The sequence below is a fragment of the Sander vitreus genome, chromosome 3, assembly GCF_031162955.1.
Source record: "Sander vitreus isolate 19-12246 chromosome 3, sanVit1, whole genome shotgun sequence".
In the NCBI taxonomy this organism is placed as follows: Eukaryota; Metazoa; Chordata; class Actinopteri; order Perciformes; family Percidae; genus Sander; species Sander vitreus.
The window spans coordinates 14141606-14159898 of record NC_135857.1 but is presented as its reverse complement, the minus strand read 5'-3'; the positions used below and the strand labels follow the sequence as shown (position 1 = coordinate 14159898).

Below are 18293 nucleotides of genomic sequence, written 5' to 3'. Positions count from 1 at the left end.
TCCCCCTACTCGTTTCCTGGGTCTCCTTCTCCATAAACAACATGAAATCAAGGAGAGGGTTAACTTTTCCTGCTACAGATTTCCCACCGTGGTCAGAAAGCACAGGGGAGACACTTTGTTTCTCTCACTATGACTCTAGAGTCGCTACTCGCTCCGAAGCTAATCGCCGTCACTCTCGGTGATCCCTCGCTGGACGCACACACCAGCACACAAGTATAAACATCAGGCCAGTTATGTAGGCTACGGCGAAAGCTCTGCGTGGAGCCTCCGCAGAACCATAAAACAGCCTTTACGTCTTAAAATATGTAGTTTATTTCCCAAAAAAAATCCTGGTAATACATATTCTCCCTTAACATATCTGTTGGCTCAAGACTAAAAGAAAACCCATGAGATGACCTGTAGGTGCCAATAGTCTCAAATACAGGAAATTGAGATTTTTCTATCCAATAATTTAGCACCATCTAGTGGTAAAACATCAGTAAACCACAGTAAATGATGCAATTTGATTATGAGGTCATCCTGACAGCCTATCTAGAATCAATAAATCAGTCAATATATCCACTCCAGCTACATTAAACCACTCTAGCCGTTACTCGATCGACCCAAGAACATAAATCCAGACAATTGGACACAGACGGCATTTACTCTTCATCTTATGGGTCCTTTGATATCCTAACCTCACTCTGACTGCCTATGAAAGAAATGACTCCACTGAAGAATGAAATATGAGGAAAATGAATCACATACTTGGACTCCATTGTTAAATTTCACACTCTGTTAAGTCAGCTGCCTATACACCTGATGTGTAATAAGTTATTGCTCACAGGAGTGTTAAAAAAAAAAAAAAAGTAGTAAGATTTACCTATATTCAGGATTGGATGTACTTTCACTCCCTTGGGCAACAAACTGAGCTCTTTATCAGGAACCTATAGTCACTTCGAGACAACACACACAAACATTAACATCCAGGAGAAGGGTGAAAAGGATTAACTGAAAAAACAAGCAGTTTACTGGGAATTGCATATTCATTACAATCAATGAGCAACACTCACCCTAAATAGACAATCTTATTTACAGTATAGGTTACTTGAGATGTACAGTAGTATTTTGGGTTGATTATATGACATTAGTTACTAAGCAACAACTGAGTTGGATTGCATTCACCACATGATTGAATCTAGACAGGAAGTGAAAAAAAATGATACTCTTATGGCTCTCTCTATTTTGATGACTGCTTATTATGAACTATACAATACAGATGAATGCAAGCTGACTCTGGTTCAACAGCATTCAACCATTTAAAAAGGACTTGATAACTGAATATAAATGACAACTTGTGAATATGAGTGATCAGAGTTTCCGCTGACGGACTCCTACAGCTCAGGAAGTGAACATATTTCATCACTACCTCCACGTCAGCAGCAGGCAACAAACAAACAGATGCTCAGACAGCAGCAGTTCTCACTGCTACAGCAGCCTTGTCTCGCGTCAGCATAAACAAGGAAATCAAATGAAGAATCTCAGTTGTTATTTAGTAAGAAATGATAACATCTACAATTTAAATCTTTATTACAGTATACCGTTAAAGTAAAATAAAATGTACAATTCTATAGTTGCAGCATATATAAACATAACAAAACATCAAAATTCAAACATAAAAGTGCACTTGCAGAAGTAGACAAACTATCACACAATGCCAATATTTTATGAAAACTAATAAAAAACCTTTGACCATCTGTCTCTTGATATTCTTTACTATCTCATGTTTGCACACCATCTTTTTCCATTCAGTGTGTTGGCTCACCTAAAACGCATATGGTTTGTATGGGATATGCTAACACTGGAGGATTAGTTTGTTTTGATCTCCTCTTGGCTGGGTCAGTATGATCTGCTCTCAGTGGTTCAGACAGAAGCAGTGCCTTTGACTCAACAGTGGGGCGGGATGTTTTTAACTTATTAACTCGCAACTTCATTCTCCTGCCGCAACACCACAGGAAGAAACCATGTTTTAGTGGAAATTCCCCGATTCTCTCACAGGGTCTGTTGTAAGGAGAAAACATCTGGGTCGGCTCGGCAAACTCAAAGACATTTTGTAGCAGAGTAGAGCTGCTTGATAAGGAGACGTGAAAACTACCTCGAAAAAAAGTTTAAAAACAGCATCCTGACTTTTATCAAGGCGCACTTACAACCCTTGCTTGATTAAACAGTGTCAAGCCTCTATGAGATAACTGAGTGGGCAGCATGAAAGTTTCCCCAAACATGGCACTGAGGCAAACCAACTGTGGCTTCCTGTGACGTCCCTTACACAGAATGCGCAATGTGAATTAAAAGGAGGTCAAAAACAAATGGAGAAAAAAAAAAGCCCAGCAGGAGGAGTCAAAAGGCAGTGTTAGTTTTGCAAAGATTGATGAACCTTTCTTAACTTTCCACTGCGATAGGACCAGAGACACTGGGACTTTACCATAGGCTAAAGTCGGATGATGCAGACTTTAGGAACTTTGGAGTAAAATAAAGAGCTAAATCTCTTTTTGTGTGTGCTTTAAACTTGACCCACATCACAGCTCATCTATGTGGAGTGATGGGACCGTTCCCTTTGACTGTTTAGAGACATGGTGACGAGGAATAATATACTGTAGCTCCAAAATATCAAGTACTGTATATTACTAAGGCCAACACTCTATGTCATAATAGTGCATTTGAATACAAACCAAAACGTAACACACACCTCAGAGTGGGTAAAACAACTGGGCTCTACATTTGGGCCTGTATGACTTTAAAACATCTTAACAAATAATGGATAATAAAAAGCTTGCCTTTATGAATATGAAAACTTAAAAGCGCTGACCAAACTAATCATGAAATTCCTTTCCTGATAGGTTGAACAATCATTATGCAGAAAATAGTTTACCAATGATAATAATTTACAAACAATGATGTGCAAACATAGAAAGCATATATATGTTATTCAAATCAAAATGAAAAGCTCAGAGATAAAACAACAATAGGGCAGCCCATACACACAACCCTCGACTCGTCCCTGTCTGGTAAGTCACTGAGAAACCATTTTTTAAGGTGAAGATTCCTCTTCTTTATGATCCCAGCGTGTTAACTCTGAGGGGTGTCCCTGCCCAGACACAGGGGCAAAGATGACCCCCCTCAGGTTAGAAGTACAGAGTCTTACCAGAGGTCAGGGGTCAGGGGTTGCAGTGATCTCCATGACCACTCATCCTGGTGATCCAAGGTGTGTGAGACTGCAGAGAGAAGGGTCCCACACACCAAAAAACACCTGGAGCCGGAGGAGAGAAAGGAGACGGGAAGGTGATCACTGACATGCTCTTATCTACCTACCTATTACTGATTTTTTTTTTTTTTTTTTTTTTTAAGAGAGAGGTAAAGTTTCTTATTTAAAAAAGGAGAATTCCGGTCGATTTCAACACGTAGGTCTGTAGTGCTGTCAGTAGCGAGAAAAATGAAAACAATCGGTGCTGCCTACACCGTGTTATCGTCCTGCTACAGTTTGCACTCAGGAGGCTGAAACAGGGCACGTTTTAAAACGTGCTTTTAGCCTCTTAACATGTTCGCAATGTCATTACAAGTGCCTACCCACGTGAAGTGATTCCTTGAAAGAAATGCATAAAAGTTTTGCTAATTCAGCTCTGTTTAGTTCCAGTGTTGAGATGGCAAGACTTAGGGACCGTCTACAAACTACAACACCGAAAAGCGATACCAAAATATTTTCAAAAATAGGCATATGCTTTTTTTTTTTAAAGTAAGCGCTGTAGTACAACTAGCAGGAGACAAGTTATAATTGAGGTAAGTTTGGAGACACTACCTTATTTAATAATTAAATTAATAAATATTTTTGTTGTATCTCTTTTCGGTGTTGTAGTTTGTAGACGGTCCCTAAGCACTCGTCTTGCCGTCTCAACACTGGAACTAAACAGAGCTGAATTAGCACAACTTTCATGCATTTCTTTCACATCTACTGCAGTCACATTCACTGTGTTTCGAACATGTTAAGAGGTTAAAAGCACGTTTAAAATTTGTCCTGTTTTAGCCTCCTGAGTGCTAACTGTAGCAGGAGGGTAACACGGTGTAGGCAACACCGATTGTTTTCGTTTTTCTCGCTACTGACAGCACTCCAAATTTACAAACAAGAGAGCTACGGGTTGAAATTGACCGGAATTCTCCTTTAAAAGTACCACCAGCCTGAGTTGATGACATGCCACTGACCTGTAGAGGGCGTCCTGTCTGTGTGGGTCTGTGAGCTGAGGCGAGGGTGGGGCCCCGATCCCTAGCAATTACACTGCTGCTTATTCTGTGTGGTGGTGGTGCCTCTCGGCTGCCGCAGCTGCCTCAACGAAGCATCTCCATACTGGATACCTGAACCCATCCTCTCCGGGTCCAACTCGCCTTTGAAATTAACCGTAATGAGAAATGTCAGCGATGCAGACATACCGGTATGTATAGCAGTCCTTCCAGAAAAATTGAGTGTTTTTTTTGTGATTGTTGCGGGCAAAAATCCTTGATTATGCGGCACATTTTCTTAAAAAATGCGGGATATTTATACAATGAAATTGCGGGAACTTTCATCATGGCTTCATCGCGGGGTTTGCAGCTTTTCGATGATGTTCACGTCACGTAATTACGTCACTTCATAACGTTCCCATGGCAACAGGGGAAAATTGCTGCTCTTGTGTGAAGTAAACGCAACATTTTTCAACTTTCTGCTACGATATATGTGACTTTTTTGCAATGAAAAATGGAAATCGGCAATTTATGCGGCAAAAGTGCGGCGTATTTGAAAAAATGCGGCCCCCGCATAAATATACGGACTTTGGCTGATTATGCATCGAATTATGCGATCACATAATCGTGTTTTTCTGGAGGGACTGGTATAGTAAGACTAAAGGCAGATCCACAGGGCTTCGTGCACTCAAACACAGATCACAAGACGTGATAAATGAGCAGTGTACCTGAATCTATCTTGTTGAGGATGATGCGAGCGCACTTCAGGAAACCCTCCTCGACATTCTCCCCTGTCAGAGCACTGGTCTCCAGGAAAATCAGCTCTACATAGGTAAAACAAACCAAAAAAAACAAGCACACATTCAAGGTGGAGGAAAAAAGGAAAGCTTGAAAAAGACAGAGGGGGAAACAAAAGACAGGATGGGGTGGCACAAATTATGGAAAGGAAGCGTACAGATGAATACAGACAAAAGTGAGATCATCAGTTACCGTTCTCCTGAGCAAAGCGTGACGCTTCCAGGAAGGTCACCTCTCGGTCTGCTTCAAGGTCTTTCTTGTTGCCACACAGGATAATAACAATGTTGGGGCTCGCCAGAGTCCGTGCATCTGTCAGCCAGTTGGTTAGGGCGTTGTATGTCTCCCGACTGTAAGACAGGACAGGACAGATGGACACAGTGTGGCACAATGGTTTATTGTTAGGTGTTAAAGATTGCCCTGTAACATGTTAAGCTCAAATGATTTTCAGTGTCTGCATCACCTCAAGGGTCCAAGAAACATACACATTTTGTATATGTGGTACTTTAAAGTACTCTTAACTTTGTGTTGCAAGGAATGCATTCCCAATTCAATTTCATTTCAATTTTGAATTTACTTCTGTTCTCAAATGTGCATGTATAACTTTCCTTGCTCAAACAGTAGCCTCTTCCTTTATAGAAACGCCTTTATATATGAAAACTTACTAACTGCAGGTTATTTCCATTCGGAGGAAAAAATACTTTGTACCAGCTGCCCAGATCATAAGTAGCAGTATCTCAGATATATCACAAAGTATAAAAATAAAATATAAAATGAAGGATCGTTCAGTGTTACAGGGCGCCACTATTTTTTTTATCAAATAGAATGTGTCTAACTTGCCAAATCAATCAAAATGTTAAATGTCTGGGTGGATTTTATTCTGTCTTTGTGCTTCCCCCTCCCCTCATACTATTCAGGGCAAGTTACCAAGTAACTAGTAAGTCAAAAAGTATCAAACGTATGGCGTCTGAAACTAGTCCGCTTCCCTGCTCAGCTCACTAGATTAATGATTACTTAGAGCGGTCTGTTGGGCAGCGAAGAGAGTCACAGGACTTTCATGGAAACTTCTGTGGGTTGATGCCACTGCTCACCATGGAGACAGGCCCCTGGTGCTCATGGTAACATTAGGCCAGTGAGGTGAGCAGAAGGGTGCGGGTCAGCAGAATAATGTTTTAACAGCTGCTTTCACAAACAGCCAAAGACTGACGTCACTCCTCATCCACATGCTGCTGCAATCGGATTCACATGCTCTCTCTTTTCGTGTCCATCTTCCTGCTAACCTTTTCACCTGTGAGAAGTGATAAATGTCTCCATCGCCCACTCACTCCCTTGTTTTTCATCTCCTCGTCCTCCTCCTCATGCAACCCCCATCCCCCCCTGCAGTTTTCTCCCTCCACTTTCCCTGTTTTTTTCCCCCCCCTCAGGTGACACTTTCTGTGACGGACTTCTGCTTTCCCGAATGCTGCTGCCTGCCAGAGTGTATGCCTGTATATTACAGCTCCTGCCACTCTGCGCTTCATCTCTCCCTCCACAAAAGCACATCCATTCTTACTAACACAAACTGTATTACATTCCGGTCTCTCTGCATTACTGTCCTCACTCCATCTTGATTTCACAACCCCTCTATCGCTACACAAAGCTTATGAAATACAAGCCTGTGAGAGGGTTCTGGTATTCATATTTCACTGTGTGGGTCCCAGTACATAGTCATCTAATTATTTTTTTTACACCTCACAGACTGAAAACAACAATAAAAAAGGTGGTCATACAATAAAGTGAGTAAAATGAAGTACTAGTTTCATGGGTCAGTTAATTTAAATTTCAAGTCCAGCCAGATCCTATTTCAACGGATAAAAATGACATTGCTGTGAATGTCTAACCATGATGTTGTGTTTTCTGGGTAGTTTTTATTGATTATTTTGGGAGACATTTGGGGGACACTTCCTGCACTGGCAGGTAAATGGAAGTAATGTGCTTGTGTCTATATCCCAAAATATGGAGAACATTATTTGTAAATGTTCATTCTGTTAGACAAGTCTGCAGCATAATTAATTTGTGGAAAGGTAGAAGGACAGTAAGTGCAGGGATTGTTTTACCTGGTAATATCATAGACGAGAAGCGCGCCAGCTGCTCCTCTGTAGTAGCTGCGTGTAACAGAACTGTGGAGAGAGAAAAAAATATGTATTCACAGTATCAATCAGCGGGTGAAAGTTGGGTAACCGTTTGAAACTGGATGTTGCCCAAAGACAGCATGCCTGCTCAGTAATGTTAACCTTGTATTTCTAAAAATGTTTGCCAAACCCGGAGCAGGAAATATTGTAGACCGTTACCGGAATCGCTCCTGCCCAGCAGTGTCCCAGATCTGCAGTTTGACCGTCTTTCCACCAACATTGACCACTCTGGAACCAAACTCCACGCCGATGGTGTGGTTGGAGTCCTGTTTAACTGCAACCGGAAGGCAAAGAGAAGAGGTAGAGTGAAAAGGGGCGAGAACATGAGGTAATAGCACAGCAAAACAACTAACTTCAGCACGGCTCTGCCATTATGTTTTTTGTTGTGGCAAAATGATATGTGCTGCTTAAAGAGACACTTTCAACTCCACTCCCAAAATCTTACCTCTAATCTATAATATGCTGGTGTGTTGAAAAGACCTTAATCAGTTATCTTCCAACGCCTCACATCCACATTAGAGACAGAGGGAATCTAGAGGAGATTAACACGGTCAACCTGCCCTCCCTTTCTCTCTCCAGTGACAGCACCGGGACTTAACAGGGTTTAATCAAATGAATACAAGCATGTGTGGGAGTATAACCAGTTTTAATAATTATGAGACATGCTTAGCACGTACTGCCTTGGTTACCTACTTACTAGCTTACTTATCAAGATCTTCAGTTCTAAAGTTCAATGGATAGTTAAAATGTTTTGATATAACGGATACACTGAATTACAGGTTTGTTATGGACACAATTTAATGCAATCCAACAGCCCTGCAATAAACCCTGACTTTGTGAAGCTTATTATGTTCATATGTTATTGACACTGTCAGAGAACTTCACATCCACAAATTCTAACTAACTTCAAACTAATTTGATTTGTTTACTGAAAAATGTAGCAATGTACTTTCTTTGTAGGTCCCTAAGCCAGAGAACGGTGGTCATGTCATGTCACATGTTATATTTGGCTGGCTCAATAATGACCTTCTGTGAATGTTTCAAATGTGGACAGACACACAATTTAAAAAAATATTAGCAGTGTACCGCACAACAGAAGGAGACGGTTTATTTGGTGTATGTGTGTTATGAAACTACTCTATAAATCAACAATACTTATCGTGACTATGTCAATTTCTGTGTGTCTGTGTAATAGCACAATTATGTTTGCACGCTTATGCAAACCTGATGATAAGATTTAATCAGGGAACACTTACACTTGTTCTCAATGAATTGGTGAAGGAGGCAGGATTTCCCTGTCCCAGCACTGCCAATCACCAGGAACTTAAACAGGAAGTCTGCAAGCAGATGAGAGGAGGCAGAGATCAATGCAACGCCGACGTCAAGGGAGACTCTGAACCGGCTGCTCTTTGCGCTTCGATCCTCAGAGACAATCCTTAGATTTCCTCTTAATCCCATTGAGCTTCTACTTGGACAGCATCCAACAACCTCAAACTAGCCTACTAATCACAAAGCCTTGCATGTAATCAGTATAACCTGCTACTTATGATTCTGATTGAATATGCTTGTTTGTCTGAGGTGAAAAATGACTGTTTGAAGACGTCATTAGAGCAAATCCAAAGCGTTAAGAGTTATTGAACATGGCTTAGGCTAACTGACTTGCGCAGGGATTGAATGACCACAGCCAGCTGGCTGTACAGATGTTGTTGTGGAGAATGGGCACTTACTCCAGAGAGTACAACCCAACCCACGCATATGATTCAAAGCCCAAATGACATGCAAGGCCATTCACAATACAGACGGCCTTTGTGGGCTATGACCAAAGACAGTGCAGGGGGCATTTACATACGTAGGCTGGGCTTCAGTTCCAACTAGATATGAAACAATGTGGTGATTGAAGAAATGAAACGTGTGTATATGTGTGAGAATCATAACTGAATTTGTGTTTGTGAGTAATGCAGAGAAAGAAAGTAAAAGTATGACAGGAAATCCGAGACTGTGAGAGCAAATAATGATTGCAAACTACACCTTTCCTCCCGAGAGCCTGCGTCAGTTGGAATTTAAAGACAGTGTGCAATTGTGCTGGCCTGCAAATTATTAGGGACTACTGTTGAGATTACCAGCAAGGTGAACATTCTGTGAGTATTCAGCTCCACCCAAGGTCAACAGAAACAGTAGTTTAGTAAAAACAGAGGAGCAGATGAGATTGATCTTTAGTTCCTGTGTGGCATTTAAACTAGGGCTGTCAAATCGATTATAAAATGTAATCTAATTAATTACATACTCTGTGATTAATTAATTAAAATGAATCGCATACATAATTAACGGTGCCTGAACAGATACTTTTTAAGAAAAGAAAAAAGGGTACTAAACAACAGTTGGTGACATTCAAGAACGGCTTGTTTATTGCTAAGGTCATATGGTCAAAATTAAATGATATAATAATAATAATAATAATAATAATAATAATAATAATAATAATGTATAACTAACAATAACTTATTTCACTAGTAAATTGCTGTTGAACGACAAAAACAACCACCAGATGGGAAAAGGACATTTACAATAACTTCAAACGCACCACGAGAATGTAGTTTACCAGTGTCATTGAACGCACCGTCTGTGTTGTTTCTCCGACGGCAGCTGCAGATTGTTACATCCCGGTATTGAATCCTCTACAGTAAAACACAATCACACTTTACACCGTTTAGCGTTAGCTGTCAGCATTTTAACCGTGTTTAATCCAGCTACTAGCTAGCGGTAGGCTAACGTTAGCTGCTGTTGAGTATAATGTTAACTAGCTAGCGGTAGGCTAACGTTAGCTGCTGTCGAGTATAGTGTTAACTAGCGTCACGTGCAGCGGTTTTTGTGTTGCCTGTATCGTCTTCAGAGAGAAGCGCAGACATATCAGTGGCACCAGATTTCGGTAGCCAGGGTTGACAGGAAGAAGATTTTTTACAAGTAAATGTTCCAATTAATGATCCAGTCAGCACATTCTCGTCTCCCTCCTTCATTTTACAGTCGAATGGTGCTAGAACGGCTCCGGGTCAAACGGCAATATGAAATGGCTTAATCTGCGTTATTTTTTCTCAGATTAATTAATCGAAATTAACGCGTTATTTTGACAGCCCTAATTTAAACGTTTAATGCTAGTGCCCTTAGAGCCACCCTCATCGGCCAACACACACCAGCTCAGTTTATGGTGCACCTTTGTTTGTTGAAGCGGGTGTTTTCTCAAGCAACACAAGCTGGAGGTCAAATTCACGGTAACAGAACTGCTAAATAAAAGCAAAAGAGCCTACATGCACTTATAGTTTTCCTCTGCAACAGCAGTCAGTGTTACAACCACACACTGTCAACGGTCATGGCAGCACAACTGACAGAATCAAAAGCTAACAGCTCTGTTTTAAAAGCTTGCCTCAGCTTTTCAGCATCTTCCCAGACATCACATAATTCCCATGCGAGATCTGCATTCAACAATCAAGCTGTCAATACGTCAAAGCAATGGGGAGAGAGGAATGCAGCACTGTCCTCTCAACAGCAGCCTTTTAGGCTATTGTATTCTTTACACATCAATATTAAATAACCCCCGAGGGAACAGACTAACACGGTTATCTCCATTCACTTACACTGTGATAACACTTAAAACACTCAGGCCCAGATCTACCTAGGTTTATGTCTGATGTGTCCTCTGATCGAATGACAAAGTGCACAGGGAATTTGCACTTGAAGTTACATGAGAGGTTTGCCTTATTGCACAAGACAGAAGGAAAATATGGAAACTGGAGAGATTAGATTTAATTCCAAAAGTAATAAAATATGATACAAAAAGTAATATGTAACAAAGGCCAACATCAAATACAAAATGGACATTTTTCACTATTTTCTGAAATTGTATAGACTAAGCCATTAATTAAAAAGATTACTGATATATTAATAAATAATGAAAATGAATGATCATTTGTTGCAGCTCCAGTATCTACTCACATATTGCCTACATAAAGCAATATGGATTATAAAAAATAGGTTAGCTCAGTTGTCCATAAACGATTAACAAATTGTCCAATATTTGCTTTTTAAAATTAGTGTCCGGACTCAAAATTGCTCTGAAAAAATTGCATTGTTATTTAAAAACTGCCAGATCACATTTTTTATATTTCTATATTCTTATATAAACCACATTCTGTTATACAAGATAAACTACTGAAAGAGTGCCATACGGACCAAATACCAAATTAATTCAAAACTAATGAATTCACTGTAAGCCTATTAAACCTGGCTATGTACTTTGTGTATTCATATTGCTTTTTGCCAGTTCCACTACTGGCCCTTCACGAGAGGAGACAGCACAGGAGGCTGAGACAGAAATCAATAAAAAGGCTATTACAGCTACCATTAGCGCTGGCACTTTTACCTGAATACGACCCAATGGGATAAAGTTTTATACAAGGAATGAAGGAGACAGGGTACCAGTAGAAATAGATGGAGAGAGTGTGTGTGAGAGAGGAGAGGATGATGGTGTGCCATTTAAAAAATAACTGGGTCTACAGTGTCAGGCCTATTGTGCCACTGATAGTATCAGGCAGTCATGAATTAATAGTAATAACTTTCTGTCAGTAGTAACGTTACTGGTCGTCTGTCATAATGTCAATGATCACAGACGGGTGCAACCATTTCTTCTGTCAGCATGAGCTTGTAATGTAGATTGGCTGAAGTGCAGACAGAAGTGAAATTACTTGGATTCAGGATGTGAACAGATGTGGTTTAAAAACCACTGAGACACGTAACAGCTGCTGCTCTAGTCTACAGGTAACCGAGGTATGTTTAGCTATCCAACTTCCTCATACAGGCCTTGTAGCTAAGAGCTACCTCTTACAAAATACACAGCATTTAAAACTGAATGCAACATTCTTGCAGCTTGTAAGGTCACATAATCTGCTTCAATTTCAATATGCACAGGTTACCACAGCGTCTGCAAACACATACTTCATGTATCGACATGACTGAAGCTTTGTGTCAAAGTTTGCCCAACTTTTACCTAGAAATGTATCACCATCTCTTTGCTCGTGGCCGTGCACTCCGCCATCGTAGGACAGCGGTGTCAGGTAATACACACGTAACGTTAGCACTTACAATGCACCGGTTTCTTTGAATGAAATGTCAGCAGCATCAAATGTTGGTTATTACTATCAAAACAACCAGACATGGTGAGGTGGCAGCCTGCAGCTAACCTAAGCTAACCATGTAGCTAGCTAGCTAACTAGCAACGAGCCAGTCAGTATCATCACACCACAGAGCAGTGTGTATGTAACGTTAACAGCTAGCAAGCATGAAATTACAGCCTGTCCGCCCGCATAAACATACCGTATGTCTCAGACATGTTGACCCTCGCTGTATGAAGGACTCAATCGGGTCTTTTTACTGTTCTCTTGGTATTGTGACAGCTGTGTGCTCGCTGGGTTCACACCTCTTCAGGTTGTTTATCTACGAAGCCAGAGATTTCCTGATTCCTTCCTTTCTAGCTTCTAGCTCGGCTCCGACCACAACCAACACAGCAGCTGCGTCCTACGTCATTCGTCGCCTTCGTGTGTTCCTGGCCGTGTAGGAATTTTGAGTAGAGCGAATACGACCAACCCCACAAAAATAGGGGTTTCTTTGGTACATGTCCCACATTTTAAATATTTGTCAAACATCCCTTAAATGGCCCTGTAGTTTAAATAGAAAGTTAGTCAAATTGGCTAATTTATCAATACATTCGCACAAACTGTCCTTCAGTTTGTCAAAAGTGTGTTCCCGTTAATAAAAAAAAGAAGAAAAAAGTGAGATACCAAAAGGCTATTGCATTAGGCTACAGTTAGAATTTGATTTTGTCGCTAATTAATTTAAATTTGCGAGTATTATTCAGTACAGATAAGAAAGTGCTCACTTCGAGAACTGGAAGGCAGCATTAGTTGGTTAAGCCAGTATTTGCCCAATTAGCGGTATTTCTCAATGTCAATCAAAGCAGCTTAGTCTTTATTCAGAATGATTTGATTCGGTTATTTCCATTAAGGCCTATAGTCTAAAAGTCAAGCATTGTTAATATGCTACTGTATTTCTGTTCTATAGGCCTATGTCTGTATACAGTCTAGCCACAAGGTGGCAGGCTAAGATAAGGAACTTGAGACCTGAATTTTCTAGACACCAAAGAGTAGTCTAACCTGGTTAGATAGACTGAAGCCTTATTCTGCAGCCTTACCTCTCTCCTCTCAGGTCCTCTTATATGTAACTGCCATGGAAACTAATACATGTTGCCCATTCTGATTGTACCACCCACCTACACACACACACACACACACACACACACACCCACACACAGTGTCAAAATCTGTGGTAAAGGGAGTTATGCATACAGTAAATGTGGTGTCTTTGGCAAGCAGATGACTACTTTACCCTGAAAATAATTGCTCAAAGCAATGTCATTTGAGGTTTTAGAGGACTGAGGAATGTTTTCTTGTTCTTTTATCATTCATCACCTTTCTGCGCACAAGCACAGCCCAGGGCGTGGAGTGCAGGGCTGCCCAAGGGCAACAGGTGATAAATTACAGAACCTTCCACTCTGCTACAATCTCTCCCAGTTCCTCCCTGCCTTTGTTCTGCTTTGGCACATCCCCTCATCCTCCCTATCCTTGTTAAAAGCTCCATTCACTAAGATTAAAGACAGAAGGAAACACAAGGCTCAGCATCGTGTGGGGGCACGGATGTTTTCCTAAGGTGGGCTACAAGAAAGGCTGGCCTCAAAGGTGTGCAGCAGGCAGAAAGAAAAGAGGGAGGTTTTTGCTTCCGTTAGGTGCTCTGCTTACCTTTGTGGCTGTCTGTGTTCATTGTGTCTCTCTTGTCATCTTTCTTGTCCTCTTGTCCATTGCAGGTATCATCATCAGAGCAGATATTTGTTTGGACTGCAGGGCAAACAAGGTGCGTGTGTGTGTGTGTGTGTGTGTGTGTGTGTGTGTATCTGTGAGGGGTTGTTTGGGGATTTTGACCTTGGACTATCCTGTCACTAACAGTTCAGACTAAAAGCAGAGACGCCTGCTGGACTCACGGGCTTTTAGAAAGACATGTAAAGAAGAAAATAGCTATGAAGGGACGGGGGGCGTAGAAATAGAAAATAAGACCCTTTCATGTTTAGTCCAGACAGCTTCAATTCCAGATCAAAACAAATGTGTTCATGATGAGCGCATCGGGGAAGCCCCACATAAACCCAACAACATTCACAATGTTTACAACTAACAATGAGTAATTTTGCAGAGGAAAATTTGAGTCAATCACTTCTTAAGACAGGTGGGCTCTGTGGTTGGCTGGCATCACTGTAAATATAAAGGTGTTTGAGTCACAGGCCATACAGTAAAACAGAGGGATGCCTGACGCCATGCGGTTTAATATACAGACACAAAGGCATTCTATGAAGTAAGAGCTATTAAGACACACTGTGGTGTAAACATAGCCAAAAGGTGTGAATGCATTGAGTTGAAACAAGTACAAGAATTTTGTATTTACTCGAGCTGGCAGACTTCACATGTAGAGGCGCTGTGACTGCAGCAAATGAAGTTTGAAAAATCACAGATCTAAAACCCAACTGTCAAAAACTGAATGAGGCTCTCAGACAGACTTATGTGTGTGAGAGCGAACAGTACAGCTCTGATTCAGACTGAGGGGGTGTATTTATGTGCATACCTACTCTGTACAGTAGCACTTGTGCAAATGTGTGTTTGCACGCCAGAGCATCTGCGTCGGTTTCTATCCCACCTCACTGGACTTCACTCTGCACTGCCTAAGTAAGTAAAAACCCCTGTAGGCTGCCACACATTTAGAGCAGATACCCCGGCCTATTTGACTATCCTACTGTACTGCATTTTTATCTATGAAAATAATAAATAATAAAGTAAACCAAATAAATAAACCATAATAGGTTGGCTACTTCTCTATATTTTTTTTTCTCCACAGATTAAACATATCTGTGTTCTGACACTTAATCTTTAACACAAAGGGTAAAGATTTGGAAAGAAAAGGAAAAAAAAAAGACTGCATTTTGTTGAGGAGTTCAATCTTGGTTTAGTGTGGAGGTCCATAGTTCACAGAAGTCAACCAGTTCCCCCATAATAAGTCATTTTGACGTGAAGGTTACGTGATAAAAGGTGACTTCCTTTAAGCCCACAGCAGACAGGGTGATCTAAAATAGAACGAAGGCATCACAAGCTACGCAGAGGCCCACAGACCTAGTGGTTTTCACTTGGCAGACAAGGACATTCACTAACTACAAGGGTATTTTTGCTGTGCGATTGATGTAACTGAGTATTTGTCAGTTGCACACAATAAAAAATAAATTCATATCTTTCAGATTTAGTAGTGAACACATCTACAGACTCAACTGATCCACTTATTGTTGGTTCACTCTGTAGGTGGCCATGGAGAGGTACTGAAGTGAGACCAAGTTCCAAGAAAACAGAAGAATGTCAATGAGTTCAAGGGCCCAAGCAAACCCAAAACAGCAACAACCCAGGCATCTCATAACATACACAGCTCCGGAAGCCAAGGTGATGCTGAAGGGTTAACATTTAATGGAGCAAAGCCTGCAAGCTAGATCAGACAGACCAGTTGTACTGCTACATACACACATGGCACACATGTTCAGTTGGTTTGTATGCTTGGCAATATCACTAATTACTGTCACTCCAAATCTTCTCTGAGCTTGTTGTATTCTTCAGGGAAGTGACGCGGGCGGAGCCCAGACGCCAAATAAATATATCAACTCTGTGCATATTCGATATTCACATAGTAAATCCATTCCACATGACTGAACTAAGGATTTATGACCCTTTTTAGTCAGAGTCACATAGTTTGTCCATATTTACTTTGCTTTACTGGCAAAATGACAGTAAAGAAATGTGAGCACAATTGCATTTCTGAAATACACACTATACTGCCAGTTTATTAGGATCACCTAACTAAAGCTAACGCGGTCTAATACATCAACCCTGTGACAAATCCTACATTCATGAAGGTTATAATGTTGTATAATGTTTTAAATAGGTGTTGATTTACCTTTTTAGTCATGTTTGAGGCTATAGTTTCAGCTGCTGTTCACCTGTATGTTAACTGTGTTGACAGAAATAATCCCGCTGACCTCTCCAGTGGCAGATCGCTATCTAAACCCCAGCAGCCTCCTCCATACATCCTCTGCTGTCAGTGCTCAAACTTACCTCTCTTCACCTCCAAGCCCCCAATTTTATTCTCCTTCCGCTTTTCACACAGCCACACAGCCTGGAGGGAAAAAAAAGGATGGCAGCCAAATGTTGTTTGTTGTCAGCTGTTTGGAGGCAGCAAGAAGGCTTCAAGGCTTTTTTTCACTTGGAGTAAAATGTGTAAAAGAAACATATTAAAACTAGACTTGACTAAAATAAATACACGTCACTTTTGTACATGTCATAGTAGAAAAAGGTATAAATAATAAAATGAATGATGGCTAAAATCCATTTAGTTTCTGTAGTAATATATCTGCCATCTTTTTTTATTTGTTCCTTAACCTTTCATTGATAAATTTCACAATCACTAGTGCTAAAATTCACAAACTTTCCATTCTATATCTGGAGAAAGCTCATTTTTTTTCATGTCAAAATGAGACATGAAAGTTCAAAAGAGCAATGTAGAAGACTTTCGTTGGGCTGAGAGAATGATTTGCTGGTGGAGGGAAAGGGAACAATGAAGAAAAGTAAATGCAACCTGAGAGAAGACAATGCAGCAATGTCTTATTCAGGATGTTACTGCCATAGGTTCCTGTTGTTCAAGTCATGCATTCTCTTTAAAAGTTCACATCAAATTGTTATTTTCACACGTTGCATCATTCGCATCAGTCAGTTGCGTAAAAGCTTGGAATCATCAACCAAAGGTTATTGCTGAAATCCTACAGAGAAAAAAAAAAAAAACATTACCAAAAAAGCAACATGCCCCGATGTGTTTCTGTCTTCTTTGTGGCCCCATTAAAATAATCAATCACTGTCTTTTGCCTTATGTTATGACACATATTGACATATGGAAGGTCTTATCATCTGCTATCACTGCTGGATGTGACTTGTTAAGGAATCCTTGCATGATGTCATTCGCACTGTGTGGAATTCAAAATCATCCCTGTTGGTAAAAAGTGAAAGAGTAGCCAGAGGCACCACATCTTCTGTAGGTGACTGTCAGTGCTTGTTCTCTTTTCAGCTCCAGCACTGCAAATAAGAAGAACTCATATTTCTTCATTTATGGGTATTCTGCTAATGTGATTGTCAGTTCATCTTTCGACACACGCTTAAGTGAAAAGACCCCTTCAGAAAACACCAAGGGACATGCCAGACTGCACGTACACAAAGGCTGCTGGTGCTGGGAAGAAAAGGCTCTTTCCTTTACATTGTATCTCTGTGTGTGTGTGTGCGGAGGAGGGAGGAAATCCTTGCTGCCCACAAAGCCTCATTACCGACTATCTCTCACTCCTGAATACATATATAGTATCTATGTAGAAGAAAAACAAACAGCCTAATTATTAGGTACTCAATCTGTGACTTTGATGTTATCTTTTCCTTCCCTGAATTGCTTTTCTTGCCACTAATTCTACTATCTCAGAGGTTATCTCTCACATTCTCATATACCTCCCTCAGGCACAAACATATGCCAAACTCTTCCCTATCCTTTTCCCTTCCTCTCACACCTGTCAGAAAGCCTGATAATTTATCCTCTCCATATAATCACACAATTATTTAATTATTTAAAGTTGTATGTAAAGACAACTTGAATTGCCTGTTTTAGTCTATGGTTAGCTACTATTTGTATGAAAGAAATACAAAATGATGCACAAATCCCTGCACGAAGGGATAATTATGTAGTAAATTTCTAAACGGTTATACATCTGAATGAGCGTGTGTTGCTAAAACAGAAACCAAAGTGGATACAAACGTAACAAAGCCCAGGACAACAAGCACAATCTAGATCACTGAAACTTGTCTGTCCAAAAATCCAAAAGTGTGTACGCGAACAGGAGCCCTTCTCCAAGTTGTGGCGTTC

At 40.6% G+C, this 18293-nt stretch overlaps 1 protein-coding gene and 1 long non-coding RNA gene across 3 annotated transcripts; one reads left to right on the top strand and one right to left on the bottom strand.

Moving 5' to 3' along the window:
* Positions 1-977: 977 nt before the first annotated feature.
* On the bottom strand, positions 978-12781 carry rab4b (RAB4B, member RAS oncogene family). Of its 2 annotated transcripts, XM_078246153.1 has the most exons (8): positions 12579-12780; positions 8471-8551; positions 7374-7488; positions 7140-7202; positions 5239-5393; positions 4977-5072; positions 4234-4413; positions 978-3286 (listed from the first exon to the last, which is right to left on the bottom strand). In XM_078246153.1, the coding sequence occupies exons 1-7, from the start codon at positions 12592-12594 to the stop codon at positions 4295-4297; spliced, it is 645 nt and encodes a 214-aa protein (XP_078102279.1). In that variant the 5' UTR covers positions 12595-12780; the 3' UTR covers positions 978-3286; positions 4234-4294. The 2 variants fall into 2 exon arrangements, with proteins under 2 accessions (XP_078102279.1, XP_078102281.1); XM_078246155.1 differs by lacking the exon at positions 8471-8551 and having other exon boundaries at positions 12579-12781.
* On the top strand, positions 12132-17291 carry LOC144515375 (uncharacterized). Its single transcript, XR_013501743.1, has 3 exons — positions 12132-12319; positions 14122-14168; positions 15653-17291. It is a non-coding gene; the product is annotated as an uncharacterized LOC144515375 (long non-coding RNA).
* Positions 17292-18293: the final 1002 nt, after the last annotated feature.